The following is a 13,699-nucleotide window of genomic DNA, read 5'->3' on the forward strand; positions in this document are numbered from 1 at the left end:
GATACTTTCATATATTGGACTTGTCCACAAACCTCGTCAGATGTAGACTGGAAATACTCATATTCTGCTCTTCTAAGCTTTGTGCTGTTATGCCTGGCTCATCAATAGCTACAATCTGCAACTCCTGACCCTGTTCTGCCCCATAGATAATGGGATACACCTCCTTCTTTGGCTTCAATTTCTGAGTATGAATTAATTTATATAGCATCCTAGGGTCATGTGTAACCAAAGGCGTAATGGCCGAATGATACTACAAGCAAGCTTCAAACATCACTGATGCACACAGCAGCTACGGTGGATGATGTAAAACTCCCTATCGCTGTATTCCTCCGTCACTAGGTGGCATTTTCAGGTGCTTCGGACATGTCGACACTCGGAATGGTCACCAGTATTGCACACTCAGAGACACCCTTATGTACTATCTTGTCTCCAAACAATTCTAAGACCCTTTCTCACCACCTATTTTTTGTCGCATTACAAAATATTGTCAACTTCACTAATAACCACTCGATCTACACTCCAGCCTGCAAACATGAATCTAATATTGTTTCTCCTCACAAATCTTCACAACCGGTATTTTCTCTCATCTAGGCACACCTAGTACATCTACGGAGTGTAGTCTCTTTCTGCCAAACAATTCTTAAATGTATTCTTCACAGCTTGTATTTTGTTTCATTGAAACTCTTCACAGCTAGTATATCCATTGTCCATTACAAAAGTACACCCAGTACAACCACTCACTATATTCTTCCCAAAAAACTGCACCAAAAATATAAGGTTATGTTAAAGGATGATTTCTCACAATTGTAGCAATTGCTGTACACCACCAAACCACAATCACTCTCCATTTCCTTCGCACTCTCCCTCCTCTTCTTCCTCAAATGCAGGGCTGTCCTTAGGGCAGGGCAGGCTGGAGGGCTGGGTGACCGCTTAGGGTGCCACTAGCCCCCAGGGTGCCATTAGACCCCCACCACACCAGCTCGGGGGAGTCTTTCAAGGGCTCCCCCGAGCTGGCGTAGTGAGAGAAGGCGCGGCAGGTGCCCTATTATTCAATGCGCCCGCGGTGAATAACAATAGGGTGCTGATGTAAAAGCCTCAGCACCCTATTGAGATAATTATCTCCATGCTCCGACGTGGGAGCAAGGTGGTTTTCACTTGAATAGAGTGCTCATACATTAGCATGAGCACCCTAGTTCAGTGATTAACTCCCTGCTCAGGCGCCGGAAAGGGGGAATTCAACAAATAATTGCTAGCCCCTCCGGCATTGACCAGGGGCGTGAAGGGAGGACACCAAATGTTTCTTAAACTTCTAGGGGCGCTGCCACTACCAAGACCGGCACTGCTCACACACTCCCTCACTACCTCTCTTTTTCTCTATCTCTCCCTTTATCTCTCTTCCTATCCTTTCCTTTCTCTTGCTCTTTTTCTAACTGAACCTTTCTCTCAAAGGGTGGCTCAGAAAAACAAAATGGTTTGTTCAAATGAATTGTTTTTGTTTACATTGAGTCAGTATTCTCTATTGTTTCTGCATTCATTGTCTTCCCATAATGCAATGTCTATGCCAAACTGTTTGATCAGACTTTTATCCTTGTGAGAACCCGTTACCCAAGGTCCGCAATGAAACAGGCAGACAAACCGATGGTAAAGCACAACAACGAAAGAAATGAGTTGGAAGGTGGTCTGTCTGACTTTACAACTGAGAAGTTTTCACACGGGCAGTCACTTTGATGGTGTCGTCACACGCAGCGCAGTTCCCTTTCTTGCACCATATTACCCAGCCATGCTGCTACTGGCGAGACACATGCATCACGCAGTGCCAACTGGCGGTCTCCCAGAGATCATGTTTAAGGCCCCGGGGAACACAGAGAAGAGGAGTAGGGAGCCATCATGGCAGCCGCCGACTGCACTAACAAACACAGGGGGCAGGACCTATAGTTCTCATGATCCATATGGCTGTCAGAAGGAAACCAACAGCAATTGGACAAGAGTAGAGGCGGGAGGGATAAAAGGAAAGCAAGATGATAGTGTTACTCTGCACCTCTGCCTTTTAGATAGACAACTTCGACTGTGACGATTTGACTTTCTGTTGGACGTACTGAGAGGAGAGGAGGACACCTGAGAAGACTACAAAGAGAAAAAGGACATCCTTATTCTAGCAATTGACAAAGGACTTTAATATTGTTCTAAAGAGAATCCCCTGAGACTGGATACAAAAGGGGAACTGAGATAACTTTTCCTTTTACCCTATTTTCGTTGCTAAAGAATCTTGATTTAAGCATCAGTATGTGTGATCCGCCTCTCTCTCTCTCTCTCGCACACTCCTTCACCAAAAGGCAGAGTTTCAATGTCCGTTCTCCTGGTTTTCAGAAGTTGTGTTTCACATTGTTTTCTCAGGTTGTGGTTGCTGAGTCATATGCTTGCTCTCTCTAGCCTATTTCTTTCCTCCAGAGAATAGTGCTTTATTGCTTTCATCATGCTTAGAAATTAATGAAGGAACGAAACTCCAGAGGTACGCAATTACCCTAGAAAAACATGATCTAACCACTTCATATAATGTGCTTTCACCTTTTGTAAACTCATTTTACACAAAAGAAACTGGCTCAGCTGTGGCGGTAGGGAGTTACATTCTCTAACTCCCCCAGGCTCAAGGTATTTTTCTCCCATTTTGTGGGTTCACAATTTCAGAGGTATAAGCATGTTGTTGGATGAAGACCGGGGGCTCTAGCAGGACATTGCGCTCTGCTCAATTCATTGCATAGAATGAATGGATAGCTGTATAGACCTGCCATACACTTTGGAGCACCCTTAGCTTAATCTGCTGTGCTATAGAGACACAGCCTGAACGTTTCCTACATTGTGTGACATGCTGACATCTCCTTAGTCTCAAATGGGCTTATTGACATGGTTCTGGACAACGTGGAGGGTATTAACCCTTTTCATTGTGTGGCCCATTATACACTGCAATAATTGTCTTGAAAGGGTCAGTGCCTGGATAAGGATAGCTGTAAGAACAGGGCCAAGGAAAAGGCATATGTGGAGGAAATGGCCAAGATGGTAATAGGCACCCTCTACAATGACGCTGGCCTGTGGCTCAAAAGAAAGATTGGCATAAAAAAGGAAACCCAGGTTGTGGGCAACCCTCACCTTCAAAATTGAGTGGAGAACATCGGCTGCATCCCTGAGTAACTCTTGTATTTTTATTCCACTCAATGTTATTACTTCGTGGAGATCAGGGTGAAAGAACGTGTGATACCATTGTTAGTTAAAATGTACATGATGTCACTTTTGCTGACACTGGCATTTGGGTGGATTGAAGCTCCTGTGTACAAGTTACCAAAATCTTCAGAACACGAATAGAGCTAGTCGATTTAGCAACAGTCCAAGCTTGGTCATTTGCCTATCGGTGAGCCTCATCAAAATGGAACTCCATGCTGGCCACCCGACATATTTGATTATGCATAATATGCTCTTATGCTAGGGAGGCAGCGTATTGCGCACGCTTCAAAAATCTATCAAAATTCCACTGACTTTGTGGCAATAAGGCATACAAAATTATGTGTGGAGCTTGAACGGTAGCCGATTCTGGAAAGCCTGAAAACACAATTTTACACAAGGAGCTTGCCAAAAGATTGTGTGACTTTTCTTGTCAGCAGTGTACATACATTCATCCATCCATTGATCGATTGAGACAGTAAGGAATAGGGCTGTTTGCTGGTCCCATACCTGGATCCCTACTAGTAAAGTATTTGAAAATGAGTCTATTTGGACTTTGCTGTATTGCGCTTTGATGCCCACTAGTACCTTGTCCACACAGAGAGTTGCAAGGTACTGTTCAGCCCTAACATTGTTTTGTAATAAGACACACATTCATTCTTCTCCAAATTTCAAAAGCGGTGGGCACAATCCTTTGTCTAGAATTAAGTGTGCAACATGCTGTACCTTAATTGTGCTAAATTAAGAATGCATCACTTAGAATCGGTTATTTTCAAGGTATTCTGGAACATCCTCTGAATTGTAAAACGAATCCATTTACATCTCTTAACTGTTCAAAGTAATTGTTCTTTTTTCCTGTAGGAGGAACCTTGCATGGCGCACTGCAATTGTCTAGGCAACAGATGAACAGAAAACACTCTGGGAATTCTGAGATAATAACCCCCTATCTTTTGAATGGAGAAGACTGGGTACCGCTAAATGGCCGCTATTTAAAGGTATGTGCTAAAGGTCTTTACCAGTATGCCCATTCCAAATAATGACAGAAACGTCCCAATAACTTTCCAGGCGGGCACCATTGTCCCCAGAACAGATCTAGGCCTGATGTGCAATGCCACATTGGCTTTAGAGAGATCTATGTTTGATAAACAAAAACATTATCAGGGTACAGATAAGAGTCTGATGAAAGCAAAGAACTGGCTACTAGTGGCCATACCCATTGATGTTGTATGAGGAGCCTCTTATTGTTATATTTTCTATTCTGTAAATTGTAAACAATAATGTCCTATACATCTGCCATCACATCAAACAGCAATGTGTTCCCGATTCAATGTATGCATCCTTTGATGACATACTTTTATTCTTGTATTTCTTTTGCAGAAGGTGGTCATACTTTTACATCCATTGATAATCATTGCAGTTTGCACATTAGAAGGTATTTCCGCGCTTTATGGTTCTTTATAAGAATACACTCTGTAGACAGACCGAACAAAGTACTTGTCCAGACTGATTAAAATACCCTGTGAAATATAGAAAGGCCTATTGTGTTTACACTCTTTGTAGACATAATACAAGTGATGATACATATACAGGCTCAGTATAGTCAAAGGACAGCAAAGTCAGGACACATGATAATCTGTGGCTCACACCACCAATATCACCAAAATCAATTTCATCTACAACTCTATCCAAAACTTGATGGCTGCACATAATGTATGCCTTAATGATAATAAAAATGGAGCTCCTTTTCATTGGCTCCCCACACTGACTTAGACACCTGGATCCCTCCTACTCGTCCTGCATTGACGGGGTACCTCTATCCCTGTGCTGAAACAAATAAATGCTTGGGTCCACCTTGAAGCAGAACTCACCATGACCAGATACATTAATGCCCTAGTCTCATCCATGGCCTACACAGCAAGACTGATCTTGCTGAGTAGACCATTCCTCTGCCTGAGCAACTGCCCCACAATTAAGTGGGCGCTGATTCTGTTGAAGCTTGACCACTGCAATGTACTCCTCATGGGCGCCTCATCCACCAACTTGTCCAAATTGCAATTGCTCCAAAACAAAGCTCTGCGGTCGGCACTCGGGCTTAAAAGGTCTGAGCACATCTCAGCTACTAAATGGGAATCCCACTAGATCCCAATCCAAGTCTGAGTGGAATTCACAACCCTTAACAATTGCATCACCCTCTTTGATCCAGTCAGGGCAATGAGATCCATCCAACTCAAACACCTCACTGTTCACTCCCCATTTCAAGTGCAAAAGAGCAGGTGGGGGCAGCTTCTGCGTGTTGGCACCCAAACTGTGGAACAATCTGCCTACTCACATCAAAAACAAACAATTACTCTCTAAATTTTAAAAAGAACAGTCACAACCTGGCTATTCCACAAATATGAATCTCAGCTTGCGTGTGCCTGCTTGTTTTGGCTGATCATTATATCATCTGCTCTCTCACTTATGTAATGTACAACGCTGTGATACTCCCTGGTCTGCACATTTCACACATGTAAAAAACAAATACATGAATAAACACCTGAGAGATACATGTTCTGCGCTAGGGTTGTACACATTAAATTTTCCCAGTTGTGAAACAGACCGACATATTGGTGACAAACTGTGCTTCACAGGGCATTGTCCAATGTCAAAATGTTGGAATCATTTACAACACACCTCCCCTGTAATCAAACTCCAGGGGACCCCATCCAGGCTGTTTCTCGTACAAAGTGGACTGCATCATCTATCAGGCTGTAATGATTCATGTCACCACACACCTAGCACACAACCGTAGCACTAAACGTCAACCCATTCCAAGTCTAAGGATTGCAAGAATGCGAGAACCAGGAGATGGGCATGGTCTGTGAATGTCATTGGACAGGTTCGCCCCATCTGTGGTGTCCTCCACCCTAGCAAACCCACACTGCTAATATTCCTTTTCCTCTGCTAGCACACTCCCAGTGCACAATGCCTCAGCTGCCCCTTACCCATGCTACGGAGAACCCCCATCCTCCAGGCACCCAGCTTCCCCCCCCCCCCCCCCAACTGTCCTTGTCCTCACTTTCATTATTCAGAAATGGTCAGACATCACTGGAGTGGGCGAGCTGGTGTTGCAACCAGTAACTACCGACCACGAATAATAACCACAGTCTGATATGAGAGAATCGTTTGCCAAAAAGGACATGTGTTTGAAGCACATTACTGCCCTGATGCCTGATCCCAGAGTAAGAGCAGTGGCTGGCGCAAATAGTTGGCAGGGCTAGGTTGCAACAGCTCTCAGCAAATGTTCAGAAGTTGGCAGAGGCAAAGGAGGAAGCCTGATCGATGGAGACCAAAATCATGAGCGGTTGAAATGTAGAAGGAAGCCTCCCAAGGAACAGGCGAGTAAAACCATTGGACGGGGAAATCCATGCAGGCTTCCAGCTTTGTATCAGCTACTACAGGCAAGCATTGAGAAGCACATTTATATTATTGCCAATTTAATTTCCTGCCACATGCGTCATCGTCCTGATGGCGGTTGGGATACTTTCTAGGGGCAGATACACAATTAATTTGTCTTGGTGCCGTCTCCAGGCAGGTGGTCCATTCCGTGTCAGACTTCTTTCTACCTCGCTGTGAACCGGCAGACTCTCTGAGAAGTCCAGACACCAATTGCTGGCATAGTGCAAGGTCCAGTGAGGTCGCTGGACACTACACCGCTCGCACTTACTGAACCTTTTTTTCTCCCGCCAACTCTGCCTCTCCGAGCAATACACTATATCCCTTCTGTGCGCACGTAATATCCCTTTTACTGCTTGACTATAAAATGCATACACAATACAAGAATGACCAGTGCCTGGTAGAAAATGGCTGTTCATCAGGATACAAGGCAGTGGATCTGAAGGACCACCGGGATCTACACTTGCCTCCCATGTGACAACCCTTCTCCATGCACTTCAATAGAAGTAACTAAGACCCATAATACAACCAATGCTAAAAAGTATCTAAAGGAGCAAAAACTAGGACTAAGGAAGGGAGTCCCGAGGAAGAACACATAACCAGACCAGGACGAATCCTTCCATTCTGTGCATTGCTTTAGCTTGACTTGTGTGACAATTACGATATGAGACATATTCAACACATCTGTCATTGCTTTATAATAGAACTTTAATGTCGGGGACTTTGTGCCTTAAACACATGTTACTAAATTCCGTTTTGTATATTCGCAGCAGGATGTGAAGGCCTTCTTTGGTTCCTTGAGTGTGATCTATGGGATTAAATGTGCAGGAAAGTTTGTGAAGCATCTTTTAGGACAACCAGCAGTATTTAAAACGTGATTAGCCAAATGAGAAAGGAAAATGGCTCTTAGTGAGGCTTTAATGGTTCTGGTTATGAGAGCAGTGATATTCTTTGCCAATATCATATATACGAATGTGGTACCTTTGCAGTATCATTGGCCTTGATATCAAAGGGAAGCAAGGTGGACTATGATTTTTAGATTCTTCAATGATGGCGTGGGTGCATTTCATTGTACACTTATTCAGAAGAATGGGGGGACTGTGTCATCCCTGCTCTGTTGAACAACCAGGACAGAATCATTGGACCTATTCTCATTTCAGAGGGCAGAACATTTGGCAGAAAATGCTTAGACATCTTTGCTGGATTGAACAAGGAAGGTTCCAGTCTCTGACTGCCTTACCCCAGGGCCTCCTCTGACCACTTGTGAGCTCGAGCTTCATCCCTAAACACAAAGATGAAAACAAGGGAAGGAAGTGGAATTAGTGGCAGCCATTCTGAAAAGGTTCGTAAAAACCATCATCATTCATGCAACATAGTGAACAATCACACTTGTGGGTGCAATGGAAGATGCTAGGAGATCCGTCTAAAGGGCTTTGCTCTCCCCCAACCTGGGAATGATTTGAATCTGGATGATGGGTCTTCATTGAGACGAAATACGATAAAATATAATGTTTCCCAAAAGGGACAATGACAAAATCAAACTTAAACCTATGTAAAACCATGGGCATTGGAATTAAAGAAAGGCTAAGATTCTGGGAACCTGCCATCAGAATTAGAGTGGGTTAAATACCTGGGGAAGTGAATGCAGAATGGTAAAATTGTATCTGGGGATGAACTGGAAGGATTTGAACAAAACCATGTGTTAACTGGGGAGTGAAGTGGCATCCAATCTTTAATAGAACAGACACAGCATCTAAAACAGTAGACCTTTCATTGATGGAACCCTCTAAAATAGTGCAGTTTTATATGAGTGTAAGTAAATTGAAATGCTCATAACCACATCCATTCCCATAGTCCCTGCATTCATACCTTAAAGACCCAGAGTGACACTGTCATTTGGTACAAGAATCTATGGCATTCTCCCAAAGTATTGGCCAAGGCTTCTGACAAGAAATATTCCAAGATGATACTGACCAGGAAGAATCCAAGATGTGTTTTATCCATTATTCTAACTAAACACCAGAGCCTTGCATGTTGAAAAACCAACGCACAGTGCCTTCCACATTGAAGTGGGCACCTGAGCCCATGATTTCTTCTGACCCTCACTACAGGGTTCATGTGTAGAATGAACAGTCTGAGGCAGAGAAGACCCTTGTGCAGGAAATCCGGGAGAGAAAAATACCCACACCCACTTGATAGGAATGGAATGTTAAGAATGACCTTGTGAAGTCTAATGCAGTTCCCATCATTCATATCCTCAGGCAGATGAGGAGTGTGCCATGGACAGTATTATAGAAATACACCCACAGGCCTAGTAATCAGGACATGTATATGGTGTAAATTGTCCAACACAAAACCTTCCCACACGGCAACATGTCTTGCTTGGGATAGCTGTTGGCTTGTTAGCATGTCATCATATCCTTGATGATACCACAAGGGTATTTTACACTGTGTCTAAGCCAAAGAGAGCAGATACAAAATTGGGCAGCAGTTAGTTAACTCTTAGGGATCAAAATAGCGGGTTACGAAGAGGAGTCTTTGTGACTTGTTTGAAACATGCAGTGTGTTTTGTTGCTGGTCATAAGGCCCTCAACCCTAAAAAAATAGTCCAGTTGAGTCTACTTTGAAATATTGAAACACTGATTGAAGTCAGTTTTGTTCTTCTGGCTAAGAATATGTGAAAGAATAACAATTGGAAATAAAGGTTTTGAGTGTGAGTTTGGATAACCCTTACAGATTTTGGATCCGTCATTAGCTTGTGAATATCACACTATAGTACAGGAATTGTTCTCTGTCTGATGTTTATTGATGTTTATTGAGGTCTATTGATGTTTATTATTGTGCTTTTTAAGTCAAGTAACCATATTGTATTTAACAATGTAGATTCATCTACCGAGACACTTGGTCAACAAGAAGCTCTGTCTTCTTTCAGTGTGTTCCAAGGACTCAACTTTTATTCTGTAGTTACACAAACATCTCAATGGCCTTTTCTGAACACTTTTTTTCAGGCATGTGTTAGTGGTGTTGATAGAGTATTTTAAATCAAGGATGGAGCAAATGCAGTGCTATTGATCTAGGAAATATCTCCCTTGGTGGAATTGTCACCTTAAGATTCAGAATGCCTGTCATAACCAGCTTGCAAGGCAGCTGGGGTTAATGTCTGAAGCTGTTATTATTATTATTTTTATTATTAGTATTATTATATTTGTATATATTAAGCTTTGACGTAACTTTGAAAGCAACAGAGCGCTTTACAGAGGAGATGGGCGAACGGCGTCTAGTGAGTCAGGTGGCACGTGGTTGTCACGATTGCCTAGGTGTCGAGGAGGAGAGACTCCTTGAAGCAGTGTAATTTGAGTTATTTTCTGAATTGTAGGAGCGTGGGAGCGAGTGTGATGCTGATGGGTAGGTGGTTCCATAGTTTTGGGGCATAGGTAGAGAGAATTGTTTTCTGATCCTTTCCTTTGTGCAGCAGCGAATTTCAAGTCTGCACGTGTCATGGCTTCTGGTGGTGCACTGTCCACCGGAGATGCTGAGTTTCTGTGCCCGTAGCTGGGTGATTTTAGGGCGACTGCTTTATGGATGATGCAGCAAGACTTGAAGGTAATTTGTGCGTGCAGTGGGAGACAGTGTAGGTCAATGAAGGCAGGGGTGATTTTGCCGTATCTGTGTAAACCCTTGATGAGGTGTGCGGCCATCTGTAGGACACTTCTCTGGGGCACAAGAGAGTAGAACGGGAGGCCTACAATGCGGGCATAGCCCCCATCAAGCTTGGATAGAAACAGTGCTTATACCGTGGCTCTAAAGCTGTCCGGAGGGAGGAAGGGCTTGACTTTCCACAGGAGGGAGATCTGAAACCAAGCTGTCTGAGATTATTTAGCTAGTTCTGTCTTGAAGGAGAGGTGCTTGTATATGTGGAATCTGAGGGACTTGGCGCAGGAGACAAGCTCAGGTGTGAAGCCTTCATAGTTCTTGGTTGATAGCCAGGTCTGTATATCTGGGTGTTCGGTGTTGTTGGTGAGGAGTAGGAATTCGGACTTGGAAGGGTTGAACTTCAAGTATGCACTGAACATCCAAGACTGGATCAGTGAGAGGCAGGTTTGTGCCTTTGAATGTGCTTGATGGAGTTAATCTTTAGGTATAGCTGTGTGTCATTGGTGGATGTGGATGGTGTGTGTGGCTAGGAGTGCTCCCAGCGGCTCCATGTATAGTTTGAAGATCACTGGGGAGAGGATGGAACCCTGTGGGACTCTACAGGTGATGGGTAGCATTGGCAATCTAGAGGAGTCAATCTGAACAAACTGCTAGCGGTTGGTGAGGTTGGACTTGAGCCAGTTTAGGACAAGGTCACAGATCCTCATGCGCTGATAAAGGGTCTCTGTGAGCGTATGGTGGTCTACTGTGTTGAAAGCGGCCAAGAGGTCGAACAGAGGCAGGGGTGGCCGTCGTCAAAGATGTTGAGGGCATAGTCAACTACCTGCATGTTTGCTGTCTCCATGCTGCACCTGGGTCTGAACCCAAATTGGTTGGTTTGGGTGATATTGTTGGTGTCGATGTGTTGCTGCAATGAACCAGCTACCTCTTTCTAGATGATCGTAAATAGGAAGGGAAGATGGGTAATGGCGATAGTTACTGCCCTTAGTTGATGGGAAGGTGCCTTCAGTTAGGGAGTTGCAGCTGATATCCAGGTAGAGCAGAAGAGGTTCTGCAAGGAGGGTCTGGAGGATGGATGTACAATGTGGCTTTGAGGGCAGTCAGGATTTCTACCAGGTCCTCTGTAAAGAGTGTCTTGAATGTTGTCCAGGGTGCTGAGATTTCGTGAGGAAGGACGTGAGGTGGGTCTGCAGATGCAGAGTTGGTGTCTGTGTTGGCAAATCTTGCTGATTTTTCTGATAAAGGTGTTGCTGACAGTGCCTTTTTTGATGGAGTATGGTGTGGCAGGGTCAGGTAGTGGGTTGAGGCAGTGCTTGACCGCTTTGAAGAGGGCTCTGCTTTTGTTGTCGGCTTCTGCTATGGTATTCAGATAGTAACAGGACTTGGCTGTGTTGATTAGTTATTAGCAGATTGCTCAGATTTCCTTCAGGAGTGCAAGGTTGGATGTGCTCCTAGAGCAGTGCCAGGCTTCCTCTTGCTTCCTGATGACTCCTATGCTGATGTTGAATTATTGCATGTACCAAGGTGCTGACAGTTTCAGTTTGCAACTGTGTTGTTTCAGAGGTGTGTGTTGGTCGATGGAGCTTGAGAAGGCGGTGTTGAGTCTTTCCAGTAGAAGTTCACAGTTTGGTTGGGGGTGTTTGGACCATGTGAGGTGGAGGTTGGCGATGTCTTAGACGAGGGCTTCCATCTGGAAGGTTTTGAATGACCTGAAGGATTGTCTGTTGGCTTTCTGCTGGGAGTGCTTGACAGTGGTGGTGTGCAGGATGTTGAAAGGCACAGCGACTTGGTCAGACCAGTCAAGCGGGAGAGGAGAGCTGTAGTGGAGGAAAGTAGTCCGGTGATGATTAGATCAAGGATGTTACATTTCTCGGGTGTTGGGTCTTTCATGTGCTGTGTGAGGCTGTGAGAAGGCTGAGGAGAGCTTCCTTCATCGGTTTGGTGGCCTTGTTGCCTGGGAGGTGGAAGTCTCAAACAACAATGTTGTTGGCGTACGTGAGGGACATGGTGGTGACCAGGTTGAAGCCGCTGATGAAGGTGGTGTTGGGTGTGGGTGGTCTGTAGATGAGATGGAAGGTGGCTTTGTCTGTTAGGGAGAGCAGGAAGTGGCAGGAGAGGACTTTGAAGGACGAAATGTTGTCGATGTTAAGTCTGATGTAGGGCCACAAGGTCTCCTGGATGACTGACTGCAAGGCCTCTGCCTATCTTGTTCGTCCAGCCTTTGCATTGGATACTCTAGCCATTGGGAAGAAGGGCATCAAGGATGTGGATGGAGGTGGGTGTCAGCCAGGTCTCAGTGATGAAACTGGCATCAAGGTTGTGTGTAGTGATGAGGTCAGTGATGTCTGCTGCATGGGTCATAGCTGAGCGTAGGTTGGCAAGCATCAACTTCCATGTTGTGGATGGTGAGAGGGTGCTGATGGACTTGAGGCTGATGTGGGTGAGGTTACTGCATTGTGGAGTCCATGCCTTAGAGGAGGGGTGATGTCATTGACGTTGGCAGTGCCTGGTGATAATGGGGATGGCCTGTGGGGACAGAGGGAGAAAATACATGTTTGTGCATGCTTACCTGTTATCTCAGCAGGGATTCAGGCCCTTTGTCCTCATGGTCTGAACAGGTCCAAAAAGGAATTGCCCTTTTCTTAATCTGCTCTTCACTTCAGAATCCCGGGCGAGAGACACTCGTGTTCTAATAGTTAAGAGCAGAAAGGAAGAGGCGGGCCAAGAGGGTGGGTGGGGCTTAGGCCACATGAACTTGAGCCACTTGCACCTGCTCACCAACTGCAAAGGAAAAGAGACTGGACGGCTGCTTAAGTCGGAAGAAATGGTGGCAAAACACAAAGGCACCAATAGTTAAGCAGAGATTGACAGGTGGGTAGGGCTTAGACCACGTGACCTAGATTCACTTGCACTGCATCACCAAATAATTGAACTATGTCTGGTGATAGATCATCAAGTGTGTTCATTTTGAAGTTCCTGGAATTAAGGTATATAAAATAAACAAATAAAGTTAGTCAGTCTGACCAGGCTTATGTGTCTTGCACATGTCTGCACTTCTCCATATTTACAGAAAAAATAGGGCGCCATATTGATGTTTGCAAAAGCTGCAACGATGGATTCCAGGTATTGAAGACCCAATGGAAATGTGTAAATCACGTATGATATCTTTTGTGGTATCAAGTACTTGCCTGCTAAAACATGCTCATTCAGGTCTACATGAGTGAATGCAATAAACCATATTTATACCACTGATCTTTACCTATGATATCCTACTGACCACAAACCAACTCTTCTAAATACTGGTTTCCCTTTACTACGTACAAATAAGTTCTCGTACGCTCGTTTGTTTAGCCTAAGCATTTTTCTTTGAGATACTCAAAAAATAAATCCATACAAA

At 44.4% G+C, this 13,699-nt stretch overlaps 1 protein-coding gene across 2 annotated transcripts in view; it reads left to right on the forward strand.

Moving 5' to 3' along the window:
- The window catches only part of LOC138473015 (uncharacterized), a 691,661-nt gene that overhangs the window by 257,774 nt on the left and 420,188 nt on the right, over positions 1-13,699 (forward strand). For both annotated transcript variants that reach the window (XM_069611489.1, XM_069611490.1), the window contains exon 2: positions 4,075-4,208. In XM_069611489.1, the coding sequence (XP_069467590.1) occupies positions 4,075-4,208 (134 nt within the window). The remainder of the gene's footprint in view (positions 1-4,074; positions 4,209-13,699) is intronic.

This window comes from Ambystoma mexicanum, chromosome 8, assembly GCF_040938575.1.
Source record: "Ambystoma mexicanum isolate Mex_15411 chromosome 8, UKY_AmexF1_1, whole genome shotgun sequence".
NCBI lineage: Eukaryota > Metazoa > Chordata > Amphibia > Caudata > Ambystomatidae > Ambystoma > Ambystoma mexicanum.